Source organism: Helicoverpa armigera, chromosome 18 (genome assembly GCF_030705265.1).
Source record: "Helicoverpa armigera isolate CAAS_96S chromosome 18, ASM3070526v1, whole genome shotgun sequence".
Lineage (NCBI taxonomy): Eukaryota > Metazoa > Arthropoda > Insecta > Lepidoptera > Noctuidae > Helicoverpa > Helicoverpa armigera.
The window spans coordinates 1,801,444-1,821,246 of NC_087137.1; the positions used below are offsets into that span (position 1 = coordinate 1,801,444).

Sequence of the window (19,803 nt, forward strand, 5' to 3'; positions counted from 1 at the left end):
AGGCAGGCAAAGCACCCTGTTTTAGCTTTAGCTCAGTTTTACAAGTAGAGTACCTATTTACCTATTCTATGAATAGTAGTGGGCTAATAGTTCTGCTAGGCTCTGAAAGCCCTTATTTTTCCTATTATATAATTCTTACAACCTTCATGTCTGCGAACACAAAGCTTGTAACAAAAAAAATAATTGGGATCAATGCACTCAAAGAAAACAACACAATTTTCAAAAACACATTTATTTAACCTTCAAACTCCACATCAATTCTTGGACAGAATCCCTTCTGACTGATGGTCAGGTCAGGGTTGAAACATTTGGCGCATTCTTCATTCCAATAGGTGTGGCCATCAGAAGCGCAGACAGGCTCCAGGTCGCCAAGGCACATGGGGCAAGAAGCCTGGTCTGCGAAGCTGAGACCCTGGTAGAGAACCACTGAAGATAGTTGTAGGAGAAGAAGGAATATGACCTCTGTGGAAAAATAAAGAGATGGTGGATAAGTTTACGCCAGCGTTACACCCGTTTGATGATGGATGGATGTAGGTATATGGAAACTACTGAATGAATTTTTAAGCTTGGTAGTAATATAAGAATATTGTAAAGTTAGTGAGTTAGGAATTTTCGCGTTTTGTAAAATTAGCATATGGATTATTATAGGTCTGAGTTGCGTCGGAAAAAAAGCCGGTTGTGAAAGTAGATTTGTTTCTGGTTAATGATAAAAAATTTCACCACATGCTTATATCGCGAAATATTTTCTCTTTCAGGAATATTATAGGTACACAAAACCTGCTTACTAAATAAATCACAAATAATTACAGTCTTCGTCTATTCAAAAGTAAACACTTCAATAAGCTACCGGATATTTCAGGATTACAGAAAAGTCTTAAAATATGCGTATGTAAAACGGGTTTTTTCCATACTAATGTCTATTTGTTTTTTAAATAAAATGTAAATATACTCACTGAAATACAGGTTAATATTTGCGATGCCCCACATGACTTCAACGCAAGAATATTATTTATTTATACTTGAAATATAACTTATTTACTTGATATATTTTGAACGTTGACGCACTCCGTCTGGGCGGCAGTTGTTTAAGCAAATAACATTAAAATTAAGTTATAAATATGACTGGTTTGTAAAGATAAGTCCTTTAATTACTTACATGTATCTTTTCCTGGTAAACATTGCATACTAGCGACTGGCCGCGGCGTTGCGTAGCCTGCTTTGTGTGCAAATCATCGTAAAAATGAGATCTCATATATAAAACGTAATAAAATTCTTAAATCTAAAAATCAGTAATCTTTTCAAGATGGTTTAAAAAATTACAAAAATTAAGCACTTTTTTTAGTCAGCTGCAGCTAGTGTCAGCTGAATCCTGTTAGACTGGAAGGCAACCCCAACATAGTTGGGAAAAGGCTCGGGAGATGATAATGACTTTTTCTAGTTTTGAACCCAATTCAGAGTAGCGTTTAATTGTGCTTAAAACCTCAAATTACTCTAGCCGTCTTGACATAGCAATGTAACACACTCTCGTATTTTTGTAATATTAGGAATAGATTTTTAAGTTCATATTTATATCGGGATGGAATGAGCCAAAAATAATGATGATTGCTCCATACTGCAACAAATAATTATGTAGATAAGTTGGCATTCGGCACACATTCATTATATTGTTTTCCTCTGAATTGTATTGCATATGTATATTGTGAAGTTATTAAGCCATAAAACTAAACATTAAAGTAAATATATATGTTATGGACCATGTGATTAATTCGGGCATTATTTATAATGCCCGAGCATTATGCATAATGTCTAGCTTTATCGGGCCAAGTGATTAATAACTATCTTAACTTCATTATTTATCACATTGTACGGGCATTATTATATTGCTACATGATAGTTGGGCAATTTGATAATAAAGCTATATTTTATGCGGTGCGAGGGTGGCAGTTGTTCTAATAAATAAATCCTGTTACTTGCTACATATTTTATGATTATTGTTAAAATTATATGTTCTATTTTAATGGAAAATTACAAGTCTAGCCACAAAATTATTAATTGGGCAATTGTCATCTGATTTACTTACTCGGCCTCGTTTTTCTTGATCTCATTTTTCTTGGCTCGTTTTTTTATGGTCGAATTTAACTTGGATTCAAAACATTGTATTAAAAATTGAACTTAGTGACGAAAACGAATCGCTGCAAAACCGACTCCACGTAGTCTTGTCTGTCCTACCCCTAGAGTGCAATTCAAAACCGCGTAGGCGCGGAGGGGCGAGGCGGCCTGCGAGGTGAGGCGCAGGTAGTTGAAACGCTCGCCGACGCGGCTGAGGCTGGCCGGCGGAGCCGGCCAGAAAGCCGAAGCTGCGGTGGTGAGCGTGAAAACCATCTGCGACGATAAGCTCGCATGGGACCGCCGGAGCCCCGCAGCGCCGGAGCCGTGACAGAAGCGATGCTTGCTGCATGTTGCATGGTTACTTCCATGCTGGGTCAATTAATATGGGATGTGTTATGTTAAAAAAATGAAATTAAATATGTTTGTATTACTTTGCCCAAAAGGTCACGGGCAATATGTATAGTGCCCGGTCAATTTGATTATTTGAATAATTATTATCAAATTGCACTCTCATATTGGGCATTTTTCATAATGACCGGGCATTATGTATACTGCCCAATTTATCACTTGGTCCATAACATATATACCTAAAGAAAGCAAGATGAGGAGCTACTATTGACAATATAGAATCGACGGAGCTATCATTTAACTGCGTACCTACTTGATAAATGGCTTCATAGTAAACCTACTATGTTATAAAATCTTTCAATAAATATATGATGTAGAACATTTTTGTAACATCTATTAACTTGATGTGATTCCGAACATTACTCTATTACATTGGAACCAAACAAAACGGCAATAATAACCTTTTTAACACGAACATCCACAAAGAAAATACACAAGATTATTTTATTAGTACAGCCCCGCTAAATAATTGAATACCAAAACTACAGAACTCGCTAAAAAGGCACAACACAATTAAATTAGCATGCACAAGTTAATAAATAAAAAAACAAAAATGAAAAATATAAAAACCTCCGTGGATTCGAATCTCCATCAAATTGTATTTGAATTTAGAACAAGATGGCCGCTATGAATAAGTTGACAGTTCTGGCTTTAGTTGTTTGTTGTGTGTGCCTCGTCGTGGTTTCCGAGGCTAAGGAACGGCCAAGCCATGAGCAGGACAAGTCACCCGGTAACCACCAAGGTCATCAGGGACATCACTTTGTGAAGAGAGATGCTGATGACTATCAGGATGGTGATGAGGATTTCCAACGGCCGGAGTACAATAGCTTCGACAGGCCACATAAAATCCGTGTGCTACCAGGATTCCTCCATTGAAGATTTGGTTTAACTGTTCAAAGGATTTGTGCAATGATTTGGTATTGGTTTAAAGTTAATTTTCTTGTGATTAAAAGGCTTATTTAATATCTATGAGTGTGTATTATTATACTCTTTTAAAGCACTTTCCAACATCATTTAGAGACTGATTTAGGTGTCGTTTGATGTAACAATGAAACAGTTAACTAAATTATTTTTTATAAAGTTTATTAAAAATTAAAAATGTCAGCATATAATAAATCTATTTAAGTAACAGATTACAATAATATGTTCATCAATAATGATTCATTAATACATTTAACATACTTTTAAAATTAACGAAAGTTTGTGTAAAAACCTTATTGATAACATAATAAGTAGGTATTCCTTTCACGATAAAAATATTAGGAAAAACAAATTAAAATTCATTTGGCAAAAATTAATACACAATTAATTACATAATAATAGAAACCATTAAGTACTTTATACTCAACATTTTTTTTACAAATTATGAATCTCTAAACATTTTTTTGAAAAATTATCTCGATTAGTAGATGAAGTCAAAAGTTTGGTAGTGATAAGGAACTCAATTGTACTCAAAATGCTCAATATTTTATAATTTACACGAATCCTTCAAAAAACTTTCAACAAAAAAAAAAAACAAAAGCTCAATCTAGAGACAAAAAAAGAAAGACGGAAAACTGTAGACATCAGACACCATTTCATGTTTTTTTTACAATAAATCTGGTAATATGTAATAATAGTAAAACACACAGACAAATTAATGATTTCCTTATAAATAAGCACCTTTGATTCAGCGACGTTTCACTTATCATTTATTTGGTTAGTACAATATTTGAGTAATACCTACTCAAAAGATTACAAGGCAAATGTCAAAATACGGAGTACACAAAGTCGGAGTATATAATGATGAAATGTCATTTACCCTTTTCAGACTGTAGGTATAAACATGCTCCCCAGCGGGGCCAAGGCCTGTCGGGGCTGCGGGATTGTTCGAAAGAGTTACCGCGGCCCTGGTACCAAAAGGCCTACGAAGGAACATGATGGGTTTTAGTCAGTAAAAGTCTGACACTCCCACACGCTGCTAACCCACTGCGGGAGGAGTCATTTGATGATTTCCTATATAAAAAGGTATATGTATGCTTTAAAATATATATTTTTTAACGTTTTGGAAACTAGTAAAATTGTTTCAAATATCAGAGAGCTGCAATCGTAAACATATAAATGATAAAAAAAACTTATGAGGTACTAGAAAAATGTTACAAACTATGGCACATTCTAATTTAGGTAATAAACACTTAAAAACTAATGTTTTTGGCACATTTAGAATTCACTTGTTCTTTGGGATTATGTTTGTTTAGTAAGACATCTTAGAACCTAATTAATTTGGCATAAATGCCATAAGCACACATATACGAACGTAACAGTAACTTTGAAGTTTAAAGTCACCTGATATATTATAGCTTTTATAATTTATCAAAATGATATTATATGAAGTGTCTATATAAATAAGAAATATAAATATGAATATATAAACATGTAAGTATACGTCACATCAATAAAATAATTTTACGCATCGCCGATCTTTAAAAATAAGCTGCTATATTTAAATTGGGGCTATATAAGATAGTAAGTAAACCTCTTTTATAAAAACTCTCATACTATACCTAAAGTAAAATATATAAACGAACAACACGTTGGGGTTAGTTTTGTTCTTAGACCACAATATACATTGTAAAATCATTGTTAAAATTACACACATATGATAATAACATTTAATATAACTTGGCATAATCTCTTCATGACGTATTATAGGTAATATATCTATAATAGGGCACATTTAAATGTCTAAATATACATATAAATATCTGTAAGTCACTGTAATGCCATTTGGAGTATATAACTATGCTAAAATTGGCGATTTTTTTATGAATTGACTGCAATAATTCGGTTTTCTACACGCAAATCAGACAACCCACGAAAAGTAACGGAAACAAAAAAACAGATATTCTATGTATAATGAAATCAAGATTTTCATTAGGTATTAAGTATTTTCAATTCAATAAATTATCAATTATTTTTTTAATTACTATTAGCTGAGTCGGTATTAAAAACCATTCCTAAATCTAAAAGGCTTATGTTTAACTGATCACCAGATATAGTAACAAACAGCACACAAAAATAGTAAATGATCACCAAAATGAAACTCGCATTTTAATGTAAAACTATCACCAAAGTTTTAACACTTTGCTATCCTATTTAAGTGAAATTACTCCAAAATAAATCATGCGTAAGCCAAAAATAGTAAATGATCACCAAAATTAAACCACCATTTTAAAGTAAGATTATAACCAAAGTTTTTAAATTCTGCTATCCTATTTAAGCAAAATGAGTCCAAATAAATCATTGTTATCCCAAAAGTAGTAAATGATCACCAAAAGTAGTAAATGATCATCAAAAAAGTTTTTACATCTTGCTATCCTGTTTAAGTAAACTGACTCCAAAAAAATAAGTTCGGCCTGATAAAATAAATGTAATAACATTATGGGGACCCTTTTCCTGCACTAGCGTGGAAAGAATCATGTCCATTATTGATCTGAAATTTTTTTTACGCGTCTTGAGATGTGATTTATCTTAAAAAATTGCATTTTTATCGTCTATTGCATGCCTCTAAACAGTGCGATAAGAGTGTGTTTTCGAGGGAGTGTATTGAGAAACACATTCTTCTTCTTTTTTCTCCTGCCCTGTTCCCAATTTTACTTGGCGTCGGCGCAATATGTCATTTTCTCATACATTTTCTTCCATTTTCCCCTGTCACTCGTCATACTGACACTCACGCATGCATTGCAAGCCGGACACATAACTTAATATGGCATCATAATACTTTATTTGGTAATAAGCCTACATTTTATGGCAATCACAGTGACTTATTTAGGCAACAGACAACATTAATTTGGTCGTCAAGAGTTGGTGATCATTTACTAAATTTGGTGGTCGAATACAATTTAAAGTGAACTCGTGACTAAAATAGCTGGTACAATTACATTTTTAGACTTTATTTTTCTGGTGTTCAGTAGATATTTCTGGTTGCAAAACTTAGGGTATCAAAGCATTTTATGGTGGTCATTATATTTGTTCCCAATCTAAAATAAAATCCTAAATTACTGCACTCAAGTCATCCAAAAACTCACCGCGTTTAAAACTTATTTAATAAAAAAGTTATATAAAATCTTTTTTGAATAAAACCTTCGAAATATACATTTCATTATCTTAATCCATTAAAATTAATAAAATCCTTAAATCTAAAAATCCTAAGTAGGTAAAATAACTAAAATAGGTAGTAGAAAATTCATATTTAAAGTACAAAAAGTACAACAATTTATTGTACGAGAGACAGCGTCAAAAAAATACTTTCTTCATAGATTCCTTTTTTAAACTGGTCTTTCCAGAGTAGACCTTGGAAAGACCGTGGTATACTCCACATATTTAGTATTCCCTGCGACAGTAGTAGCCGAGGGAGCGACATTTCTGGCACAGATGCTGTGGGTGGATCTTGGACTGGTCACTCACGTCCAGGCCATCTGGCTTCTCCAACGGCCTCTGGAAATTTTAAGTTGACAATGAACATCTAGTTTTTTACATTGGCTTAGTAATAATTTATCTTCTTAATAAGTAATTCTAAAGATAACTAATTACACCAAAGCCAACAAAATCTTTCAGATTTTAGATATTATATTAGACTTGACTTAAGACCTATTTAACTTTGTCTTCTGTCTTCATCTTGATTTACAACTGGTTTAAAAGAATTAAATGCTCCATCGGTCACATAGGCAGTCGCTCCATGTAAAACACTGGTACTCAGCTGCATCCGATTAGACGGGCAGCCGACCCCAACGTTCTTAGGAGAAAGGTTAAACAGATGATGATGACTTAATTTCATAAATCAAACTTACTTGCTTATGAGGGAAGACATTGATCCTGCACTTGATGCACTCCTGGCCGTTGTTAGCCCATGAGTTGCCGCTCATCCACTTGCGCTTGCATTTGGGACACTTGTACTCCCCAAAGCATCTCTTCTTGCCCTGGTATGGAGTCAATCCTTCCCCTTTAGGACGGGCCTGGAAAATATGTTGAAAAAGATTTTTAGCTTAGACATGACTTATTACAAAGCTACAGGTTTGTTTGTTTCAGTGCGCTTAACTCAGAAAATAAAGGACTTATTTGACGGCATTCAAAATAGCTGTTTTTCATCTCGACAAAAAACAAATATGATCCAAAACGTTATGTAACTTCTAAAAACAAAAAAGTCTTAGGGTCACTTATGGTCAAGTAGATTAAAATAATTTCAATGTATTGTACAAATTACAATGTAGACTCGCACTCTTTATCAATTTCTAAGAATTGATACATCATGGTTATTTCCTGATGTAGTAGAATCGTTGACAATACAAGCAACTATGTGCCATAATAGTTGCTTGTATTGTTTATGCTATATCAGTCAGGGTAGTTCAAGGGCAAACGCTAAGATAGTAACTTGAACTCCATTTCATTTTGTCATTGGATCAAAGGACCACTTCATTTGGTCCTTAGAGGTCCCACACACGGCAAACGTCTTTCAGTCAGTAGAAAGTAGGAACGGGCTCAGAAATCAGTATGGAAATGAATGATAGTCCACATTGCAACAGAATCCGAAAGATTCAACATTTTGATTCAAACTGACAGCCAAGCCTCGCCCAGGCAGTTTTAGTCCGCGGTATGCGAGGGCTCTAGGAGAAGAACTACATTGAAATATAATTAGTAGAAAAAGTTAACCTAACAACATATTTTCCAAGATTTGTACATATTTAACGCCTCCTTGACCTAACATTATTTATTTGAACTAAACCAGAATATTTGGCTTTATAGCGTCATCAAATCGTCACGACCAATTTAACTAATCACCGAGTATACGCCAAATTACTTAAAGTCTGAAATCAAAACGAATGTCGCTTGTTTATCACTAGTTCGCAGTTCAAAGCGAACAGAGCTAGCATTGTAATGTGAAACCGATAGAGAGCTCGTACCTACTTATGTTTTGAACACAAGCACGAGTTGAGAGTGAGTTACTGCCTAACATGCCCGTTCCTAGAATTAGGGGCCAATGAAAGCTTCCATTGTTTTGCCTTTGAACATTGTACTGATTTCTGCGATCAAAGAATATGCGTTGATAAAGTGTGGAGAGATGAAGTGACATTTTGTTTAGTTAAAACTTTAATACTGAATTACATTAAGAATGTTATTTACATTATAAGCTGTAAAGTGGAACGTGACCAAATTCAAATTAACTTTTGAAATGCTGATTTACCTATCTCACCTGTTTTTTCATCAAAAATCATCCATTCAAATCCTAAAATCGATTAATTCGTCAAGAAATCGGTATTTCCGAATAAACCCATGCGGTCGCCTGATGGCTCCGGGCATATTGCCAAAACATTCATGTGATATAGTTTTTTTTCTTTAATATACTTACGTAGAAATTACCGCGTGTGTTCCCTAATCACAGATTACAGAACTGCTTTCTAATGAAGAAACTTTAAAACCAAGTGGATCTTCAGTTTTCCAGTGCATTCATTTTTAGTTATTCTTTATATATTTAATGAATGGTGGGGGAAAACAGCGTCATGAGCCCAGAATTAAAAAAAAAAACAAAAAACTATCGAAACTTAAATGTCTTTATGCTAGTATGAGAAGAGGCTTCTGCCAAAAAGCAGTAATAATGATATGCTGATGCGGACGATAACAAAATCACTATGTATCTTAGCAAAAGTTCTTTTAAATTTTTCACGACAAAGGCTTACCTGTGGACAATCACCAATATAATGCCCCTTCTTAAAGCACAGATGGCACATGTATGCCGGCGGGGGTGGTCGTGGTGGTCTCCTTAGTGACAGAGCCGCGAGCTGCTCAGCTAGTGAGCTGTTGTCATCGGCTGGTGGAGCTGCTGGCCCGGACGAGGCTGTTGGTAGCGGGCCCCACACGGAACCAGGCACCCACTGGAAATTGAAGCAAGGATCTTTGAGATAGTGTAATAATAATGGTGACAAATCGATTGTCAACCACAGCGGCTATTTTCTTTAAAGAGATCATAATCATATACTGCACAAGCGTTTGCGTGAACAAGGGTGCACTTTCTATCCCCTCATTCTTATATAGATCCTAGCCAATCAGGGTAGGTCATGGCTTACTCTATGATTTTAGAATTTTACTACATTTTGAAGTAGCTACCTAGTTATAAAGTTCAAAGACAGAAAGTCATTTACCACGGATACGAGCATAAATTAATTTAGCACAATTTGGGTTAAACATGCTGACGGTCTGTTTATATGTGCATTTGATTTAATGATCACGTTCCACTTATTAATGAAATCTAAACTAACCGAGTTACTCTGATGTTCCATTAATGCTTCCGCGACATTCCTAGACGTCCTTAATCATGACCAATATGTGGGAACGATTAAACAAATGAAATTGCAGTAAATAATGGCCGGCGCGCGGTGATTGGTCGAGGCAGGCGCGCGCGCGCATCTGTTCAACGAATTATCGAGCCCGCGCACCCGTTCCAATTTCGAACGTGCGTTGACGCTCTGAATCACGCGCCGACACAAATGGACTAAATGCTAATGTGAGTTTTTGATCGTTCATTATTGATATGTTAAGGAGTTGTAAGGACCGTGATGATGATGAAGCTATTCTTTGTGAAGAAAATCATCTTAAACATAATTAAAGGGATAAATAACAGATGTTCTTCCACCCTGTCAATTGGCTCCAAGTCAGGTTTCAAGCAATTGGCAACACAGGTCAGGCTTAAGTTTACATCCTGGAAAATTTAACAGTTAATTTGGTATAGCTTGATATGCTAGCATCTATACCTCCGAGTAAGAAAAAACTTGATCGCAACTAATATTTGCTGATTAAATACATTAAAACCATGTTTCTGATAATTACTAGTGTCATCTTGACTTGTCTTTTTAAGATAAAAAACAAACAAGATTATTATATTGTCAAAACTGAGAACAATGTTTGTTTTAATTAAACCTGTCTTATTTTAATGGGGGGGGTTTCCACTCTTATTTATTAATAGAGTTGATAGCAGTCTGGTATTTTCACGTGCCTCTGAGCACATGGTTGTCAGTAAATAGGACCGTGATTAAAAACTTCTTTTGTTTCTATAGACTTTGTGACTGGGTGGTTATGGAGTTTCAAGTTAAGAGTGAATAGGTTACTTCTAGGTTATTGTGCTCTGCTCTATCTTTGACCATTTCGGAGCTTACCATCAGGTGAGGTGGTGGTGAAATGCTGTCACCAATATAACAATTATTGAATTAAATATGTACTAAAAAGCTAGAATATATACAGACTTTTGCTGTATTTACTTATTTGTCTTTTTTTAAGCAGTTGTTAAAATGATATTCTTATGAAAAATTAAAATTTTTCAACATGGTTTTATTAATTTTCATTAGAGTCGTTATGTTTGACATTATGTTCAATTACGTACGAATATAACAGAGAATGAAAACACATTTACTTAAGAGTAATCCACAATTAAAGTATCACCTAAGCTACTAATTATTTTCAAGAAATAAAGTGCAAAATAAAAAATATAAGTAGTAAGGAGCATGGAAAAATCAAAATCAATCAAATAAAATCTTGGCAGACGTACGTTATTTACCTATTAGTCTAAGACACAGGAACTTTCTATCTACACTTACACTTAATTCTATTTCTGGGTGCAAGTACAGGTATCCAGCTCTTCAGCAAATAGCTGTTACATCCGTATAGTTTGACCTACTTCGGCGAAGGAGCGCTTTGTTCCGGTTCGAAAGGTCTACACATACTGAGACATTATGGTTTAATGAAGCAAGACATTTCTTTTAGATGGCTTGGTATAGCTGGTATTCTAACTTGTGAAACATTCGAGTTATCTTATATTCCACTTTGAAACATATATCAGCCAAAGGCAGACTCTGAATCAGTTAAACCTATTTTGACTCGTATACTAAATCAAGGGTCTCTAGTTGAGTAACGAAAAGCTAAACAACATTATTCTTGCATATGATTAAAGGGAATAATTTATAAGATACATTAAAACTTTGAGCTGCAGGATTTTTTGTAAAGACTTGCGGCGGCCCTAATACATAAATGGAAGGAACATGGTGGGTTTATGTCAGTGAGAGTCTGACAACTTACTGGCTGTGGGTCAAACTTTTCTGATCCATTTATCATTAGTTAACAACTCTTGCGGTGTAAAGAAACCGCATTTCTTTACGCAGCAGTTCACGTTTTCACAGCTATAATATTGCACGTTTGTTTATTGTTGGTGCTATTAATAACGGCGGCCGGTGGGCGGAGCCATTTTGGGAAACTGTTCTGTTTTCGGTGCAATTCGTCTGATGCTATCCAAAATTGTACTTTGGAACGCGTTGGATACTTTTTAGTAATTGTTTTGACTGTTGTGGTTAAAAAGATTAGACTTTGGAATTGATGTTACGATGAGCTGTTCTGAAGATTAGGAGAAGAATGTAAACAGAACGAAATCTTTCCTAATTTAGAGATAATATTCTACTACGAATTTATTACAGTCCTCGAAAAATAACTGTCGCGCGGCCCAAACTTCAGAGCCGCAAAACTTGATGGTGGAATACGGTTGGATTACAGTCCACTTATTTATCATCCCCTAGTGGTGCGAACAAGAGCAATAACTGTTGATCATAAAGCATTCTTCAATACCACAACGCTAATTATAAAGTTATTGATTCTGGACCTGCGGCTAATAAAAAGATCAAGATTAGAGGCGGATTCATACCATCAAATTAACCCTTTTAAATAGCATCATTTGTTTCAAGTTACTCCAGCCGGTACGCCCCAGACTGCGAGTGTCAGGTGATCAACCATTTTTACGGTTACATCCTGTGGTTGTCCGACTTTGATCCACTCGAAGCCTAGTGTCGCATGCTTGAGTGTGAACGTTAAGTGTTGTTTATCAAAGGTGCAGTTTAATAATGGCCTCCAGAACGATTGTCAGTCACGGCGGCTGTTCTCTCTAAGGAGATCCACCAGCTAACCAGGACATATTTTTATACGGCATAAACACTTGACACATACAGGTGACATAGGCTCCGGTGCGTGTACAACCGAATTCGGGACTCCTGCCAGCTTTGTAAAAGTTTCTTAAAAACACGGAGAAATTTCACTCTCTTTCCCAAAAAGACGGAGCCGTAAAACACACCTAAGTTGTCCGTCTTCTAGCATCACAGAAAAACATTTACGTGCATTCCCGTACACAATAAGCCTAGGGTGCATGGTGTTGGCTAACCATAAACTCTATAATTAGCCACAACTACCTGTCTGGTTTCCATCAAGCGCGTCAGACGTTTTTGGACGCACACTTTCCCGTTCTTCAGGGACAGTTTTGTAAAGATCGCCTCTAGGGACACTTTTAGTGTCATTACCAAGTGTCTGGACATTTTGTATTGACAATAATGATTGTTAAACTGTTTTATGGTTTAGTAAAAAGGTGTAAAGGTATAAGTAGATATTTTTTAGCCCATTTTAAACGACTTAACATAATGATACTTATACGGGCTAGGTATATGAATCGTAATAGCGTACGAATGATCCTAATTTTATTATAGGTGTGACGGAAAAAAAGATTGACAATCTTTATCCTGTTACTAAAATTTATCGGTAAAGCGAGCGATTTCACGGTCTTTCAAAGCAAGCAAAACACGCTTCCATGTTTCTTTCGCTTGACTTTTATATCTCGCGGGAGGAAATTAAACAGCTGTTTCTGTTGCACTGCTGTATGGGAATTTTCATCTTACTTTTTATACGGTACAATGGAGTTTCTGACTGAAATTAAACTGAATGTTGGGTACGTACCTATATGTAGAGAAAAGTGAGAGTATACATGAGAAGACAAGAAAAATTAAAATAAAATTATTCTGATAAAGTGAAAACTTTACGCGGTTGAATCGTTAAAAGTTTAAAAACAACTGATGTTCATATTTCCTACCGGGTATGCGGGATTGTTCAATAGAGTTACCACGACCCTATTACAGGCCTTGAGAAAAAACATGGTGGATTTTTGTCAGAAAAAGTCTGACACTCCCTCACGCTCCACCCACAGCATGGTCATTTGAAGATTTCTCACAAAAAAAATGTCCTAGCTAAATGCCTCTTGAAGTTGAAGAACTTTATTATTGTTGAAATTGAAGAAGTTGTGACTCCTCACTCATGACGTAGTGTTTTGTCATGTCGTGTCGTGCGTCAAAGACAAGCAAAATTCCCGTTACGCAGATACCCATATCCTGCAAATACATATTCTGAATTCCATATATCATGACTAGGCGCTGAAAATAAATTCCAGGCATACTTTCAGTAATGCTCCTGTTAAACGCAATCAGATGTAGAACAACGGATATCAGTCCTCATTTCCAGTTTTCCAAGAATATTTCGTACAAATAACTACTCAAGAACATTGGTTTACGTCAATTGAGTTAGCAATATTATACAACTTGTGTCTACTAACCTAAAGAGATTAAAAGTACATATGTGTGTCTATTTTTTGTATAAAATAGGTGCCTGATCTTTTCATACACATTAGTGCAATGTGTTCATATACATTTATTTTGTCATCTGGGGACTTATTGGGAAATCCCTTATGTCGCCAGATGACAAAAAAAAGAAACCCCGAAAGGACCGCGACCTATACGTTACTTATTGTCTTTTAATTTAACCGTAACATAAAATAATAGCCAAGCTTATGAATATGTTTATCATGAGGAATATTAATTAGGTAATCTGTATTGTTTTGAAGAAGAAACTTTTTTTTCATTGTTTGTTTGTAACATAAAGATTCCACAACTGCTGAACAGATTTGAAAAATTCTTTCACTGTTAGATTCACTATTCCTGCATAATATAGACTACATTATATCCGGGTAAGGGCAGGAGTTCCCCGGCAACGCAGATGGAAGCGCAAAGATAGCTAGTTATTTATTAAAATGCGAACAGTTCTTAAGTATATTATTCCTCTCAATCTACCACCGTCTGACATCTCATACAAACGCCCAGTAAACGAACAGTGCCAATTTAATTGGCTCAACAATGGCACGGAATATGCGTAAATATTGCGTATTTAATTTTTGTATGTCAATGACCGGCTGCCGGAATTAGGAGCGATTTGTTAACTGTATACCTTATGGCGTATTAAACTATTTTGATCGTGCTCCCGTCACTGATGTGGTCTTATACATATGTAGGTAGGTAATATCGAACTTTGATATCGCGGGTGCACTTGAACTTTTGGTGAGAATAACTTTTTATTTTGGCATGAAAATTGTGCAATAATTTTCAGCTTAAGAAAACCTTTTTTTTTAATTTTAATAGTTTTTTGTAATTTACTAATTTCGTCTAAAATTTCGGTAAATAGGACAGTAAAATGCATTTTCAAGTATTATCACTTGTCAGTGGCAGAATCGTCGACACCAACATCGACGGCATTGATTGCCAGAAACAAAAAATAGAATAGAATAGAATAGAATCTAAAACAGGGTTTTCTGTAAGCAGTAGTAATGGGTTAACTCGTGTTTACAATCATCGATTAAACTTTGCGCAAAAGGAGCAAATTACTAACATTGCATTGGTCCTTCAACGCCTTATTAGGCGAGAACTTAAATCCAAAAGCTCTTTTTAGTAAGTACAAATACATTACGAAACTATTGAAGTAATCGACCGTTGACTCACAGTATGCAAACGTTAGATTTATTTTCCTACATCGTGACGTCACAACGCTATATGTATCAGGGAGAAATTGTAACACATCAGTCAAAATTCTTGCCTATATAAACATACATCTTCATGCTGTATGTTGTTCTTTTAACTATTGGATGTGGCAACATTAGATTACAACCAAAAATTTGAAATATTGAGTCTATTTTTGAACGTACCAAAATGGTTTACTATTTCAGCTATAGACGACTAAAGTAGCGTACTGAAAAACGTATGGAAGGTTTACCTGGTCATTCTGATCGTGGGTTAGATAAAGCCATCCGAGCAAGGCCTGGGGGCAGCCCTCAGTCTTCCCGCACCACTGCGGAAGGTCCGCTCCAATGGCCGTCGGCGACATGGCACCATAACACTATCACAGCACTTGGACCAAAAGACCAGGTCTTGTTAAATTTTGGTATTCTTTGTTTGGGGTTTGTACGTCAGGGCATCGCGTCGCGGCCCGGTTGGCGGGTATTTTGGGACCGCGCTCGGTTCACGGGATGCGCTCGCGCCGGCTACGTTGTGACTAGCGGTCGCCGCCGCTCCTTAAGACGGGAGATGTGGCGATTAGGGATGTCATCCTGTTAGAGTTTTGTTGAGATATCGATTGGATGAGAGTGAAAGTTTTGGTTAGCTTGCGGTTTGTAGTGTTTGTTGGTGTTTGGCATTCATAAAATGAACAAATGTAGAATAGACGCGGAATTACGCTTTCAGGCAAACCTCACATTTAATTTTTAAAATGAATTTTAAACGATCAAGTTTTCTGTTAGTGAAATAAATGGAGGTAGCTTTTTTTGCAATAACAACATACTTTTCATAGAGTGAGATGTTCTTTGGAAGCACAGGTACATACCTTCTTCCAGAGCTGGGTATTGGTCGCCAGATGTTCGGATATTGAGGCAGTAGTATTTAACGCCAAAAGCATCTTACATATTTTTGAAATATCAAGTCATCCTCAAATTGAATAATGTTTTTTTGTAATGTGATTAGGTTAGTATGAAATAAAGATTTCGTTATAATTTTCATATGTACAATTAATAATATTTATGTTCTTCTATCCATGATCTTTTCCATAGAAAATATTTAGCCCGGTATCGATATAACGTGACATCACTAGCGGCAAGCATGTGGGCGCACCCGTCTGCGCCGGGGCAGCCAGGAGCGCAATATTTTGGTTCACTCCCTACCACGACACACCGAAACGACACTTACACGTTATCGTTCCATTTCTTAGTAACGGTCTTTCAGTACGGAATTTAATTTGGTTTAAAATCCGAATGCTATTCTAATTAGTTTTTGGCAATCATTAGTGACGTGACATTTCATCCAGACACTAAAGTCTTCTAGCATCTCATTAAAGGCGTTTCGATAGTTTAAAAAGAATTTCTCATCAGTATTTGACCTATCCTACCTACGATGAATGTAGCTGTCATCGGTAATTCAATGCTAGTGGTGTGACCGTTCCTACTTATGATATGTCGATTGTAAGTCAAGAGTCAGCATTTTGGTCTCCCGCGGTGTTTCGCTCTCGAATTAAGTGGGTCGCACCATCATTTGCTAAGGACTCGGGACTGTTATGTATTTTAAAGTATGATTTATTTGGATCATGTGTTTTGAAGATGATTCTGGGATGAATTGGTCTTTACATACGTGGATGTTTAATTAACTGAAAATTACAGTATTTAAAAGTGTTTCTTTAAAATGACCCTAATTTGAAAGTGTTTATGAGCATCTAAAATGTCTGATCGATCCTTGTCGTCATACTCCAGAGGCAGCTTTAATCTCACTCTAATTCGGCCTAGCCCTAAGCCATCTGAATACAGGATAACTTTTGATCCTTTGCCCCTGAAAAACTGACCTACCCACTTAATCTTCGCGTTGGTCCCTGTGAGGAAACTATCTGGTTTCTGTCGGCGCTTTCAAGATCCTCTCGTGGCCCACACTCCTGGATAAAAAGTGAACGATATCTGACACAGAAATATTTTTTTCAAATCGGACTTAGTTTTGAAGATTTGTGTGTTCAAGTAAACAAAGAAACAAGCTCTTCAGCCCTTATACTAAAGTTTATCATTTTAGAAAGTTATAAATTCCTTGCGATAAAAAATAATGTCATCATTTAAAAATCACTTCAGTGTGTCAAGCTTATTCTTCACTTCTTGAGTATTTCAATAACTTTTCAAGGGTTCTTCAGAAAGTTTTGTTTATGTAAGGAATTCCTTATAAATTTTAAATAATGACGTTAAATATTATTTAAGTTTACTTTCCACGGGAATCGAGTGGGCTGTGTTTGCAAACATTTAGATTACGAAATAACTATTTTGGGAGTTTAGAATCTTGTTATACTTTATAGTGTTGCTGGATGAAACCGAAAAGCCACTTTGGTTTTTTTTTTAAGTGTTTTAACTTCGAACTTTGAACCGGTAAACTCGTAGCGACTAATACTAGGAAATAGTCCAGCCGTTTCCGAGATTTCGACCAGCGGCTATCAATTTTGTAGACTTTCAAAGTACCTAATATTTTAAAGAATATTTTCTGCAATGCAAAAGCAAAACTTCAGTAAAATCACACACAATGAGGTCAACACCAGTTATCAATATCTATTAGACTCCACATTACGCTATCAAATGGAAAAGTTCCATCATCATCCTCACTACAACCACCAATGTCCAATATTGGCCAATGTTTGACAACCATTGCGTTTTCAAACAGCTAGTTCTAACTTTCGCCTAGTTGCAATCCCGCAATGTATGTCCAACAATCACCAATATTGGTTGAAGACGATACTTTTGTGTGACAATTTAAATTGTCAGTGTGATTTCATTGGTTGGTCTATTGTAGTCAATTAAGGAGCGTCATACAGTCCAATTGAGTTTATTACGATACACAAGCGTTTGTATGAACGGTTAATAAAACTACAATTTTATATGGGTATCTTGGCTTCAAGTAGTTTCGAATTCTTTGGGTTTCATTACTTCTTTGACGATGTATAGGAAACTATGATGACTTTAGTTTACATACTATGAAATTACGCCAAAGTACTCAAAACAAGCGTACCTATATATTGATATAGTTTAAGTCGTAAACTCAAGATTTCCAGCCTGTACCATAAATAATACCAATTAGTATTGTAGTCTCTCTAAACATTCAACTGTACAATGTACATATACCATTTATTAACCTGAATATAAATGATGTAAATCTGAGGTGTACTTTAAAAGTTAAAAAACACGTGCAGTTACGTCAAAAATTCACTAGGCCACTTTATAAAAACATTGAAGATATTTTTTACTACTATCCCTAGCATTGAAATCTCCAAAAAGTTTGGTAAAACAAAAACTTTCTTCCAATATCCCAACACGTGTGATGGTCCTGCGATGGCCGCTCATTTGTTTTTGGTCGAGCCATTGTGATTTTTTTTCTTTTCAAGTTTGTGCAACATCTGTGCTGTAGCAAAGCTTGTAATGTAAAACAAAAGTATCCTTTCTTATTTTTGTGTGCTTTATGACCTTACTTTGTTGATGAATAAGCAATAAATTAAAGGTTTTGTATGTTTTTTACTTCATGGTGGCAAGTTTAGACCTTTGCGCTTTCGTCGTGCAAAATATAGTAAGTATCAATACTTTATCAAAGCCGTTTAAACAATCTTTGGTTGCTTTCATGTGAAATACGGAATACCAATGAAAAACAAATCTATTATCATAAAGGAGTATTTATCTTAACTAAGTAGACATTTTTAAAACTATTAGGTAGCTGGCTGGTATAGACCACGCGACGTAGAGATGGAGGAAAAAAATATCTTTTTGACAAACGAAATAAAAATGTTCCAAAATTGACAGTAGTTATTTGACACGTCGTGTTTCCGTTTGTTACAAGATTATATAGGAGTGAACCAAAATATATTTTTCAACAATTGAACAGCAAAGCCAACAGCCGAAGATATAATACAACTTTATTCGTTTGCCGAAAGAATTTTTAAAAGGTAAGATTTTCGAATTTCATTTTTGACTTGGACGTTTGACGTAACGACTTTCAGCTGTATACCGTGCCATCTCTTTATTGAATACATTATAGGAAACTAGTTATTACGAACAAATGTATGAATCAGTGTAAAAAAATACGCTAGACACTTATCCATTCTTCAAAGCAGTACGATGTTTTAAAATATTTTTGTAAGATCTCTGAGTGATAGCTATCCCACCGGTCACTGATCACTCCTTTGAAAATTGTGGAGCTACAAAGAATAAATTTTGAGGTAACGTATGTTTATTTTAATTTATCGGTATTAATTTTTACCTTTATGTATTTAGTTTATTTAGATCAATATTCCATATGATCTATTTCACACTCCATAAACAATAATGAATAGAGAAAACTGCCTTCGCCCTTGCAGTACAAGGATGAAACAGTTAACCAACACTCAACTATCTATAACCACGAAGGTTAAACTGTAATAGTTAAAGCTTTATAACCTGTTTACATAATTAAAACACAACAAAGACAAACATTAACACTCATCATTATCATTATACAACGTGTGCTCAAGTAGGGTGTCCCCACAGTCGGGTGGGTAGGACTACCGGTGGGGTCATTAGGGTGTCACGAG

The 19,803-nt window shown here is 35.5% G+C and overlaps 2 protein-coding genes and 1 long non-coding RNA gene across 5 annotated transcripts in view; 1 reads left to right on the forward strand and 2 right to left on the reverse strand.

Moving 5' to 3' along the window:
- Nucleotides 1-216: 216 nt before the first annotated feature.
- LOC135118116 (uncharacterized) lies at nt 217-1,198 on the reverse strand. Its single transcript, XR_010277377.1, has 2 exons — nt 954-1,198; nt 217-462 (listed from the first exon to the last, which is right to left on the reverse strand). It is a non-coding gene; the product is annotated as an uncharacterized LOC135118116 (long non-coding RNA).
- A 3,769-nt stretch (nt 1,199-4,967) lies between these two features.
- On the reverse strand, nt 4,968-15,756 carry LOC110373245 (zinc finger CCHC domain-containing protein 24). The gene is made up of 4 exons (XM_021330457.3): nt 15,448-15,756; nt 9,231-9,425; nt 7,347-7,511; nt 4,968-6,993 (listed from the first exon to the last, which is right to left on the reverse strand). The coding sequence occupies exons 1-4, from the start codon at nt 15,556-15,558 to the stop codon at nt 6,880-6,882; spliced, it is 585 nt and encodes a 194-aa protein (XP_021186132.1). The 5' UTR covers nt 15,559-15,756; the 3' UTR covers nt 4,968-6,879.
- The window catches only part of LOC110373247 (cyclin-dependent kinase-like 1), a 37,098-nt gene continuing 27,303 nt past the window's right edge, over nt 10,009-19,803 (forward strand). For 2 of the 3 annotated variants that reach the window (XM_064039139.1, XM_064039140.1), the window contains exon 1: nt 18,984-19,179. The gene's annotated coding sequence lies outside the window, so the exon portion shown is untranslated. Of the gene's footprint in view, nt 10,055-18,983; nt 19,180-19,803 lie in introns of those variants that run through there. The other variant, XM_064039141.1, reaches the window with a different exon arrangement.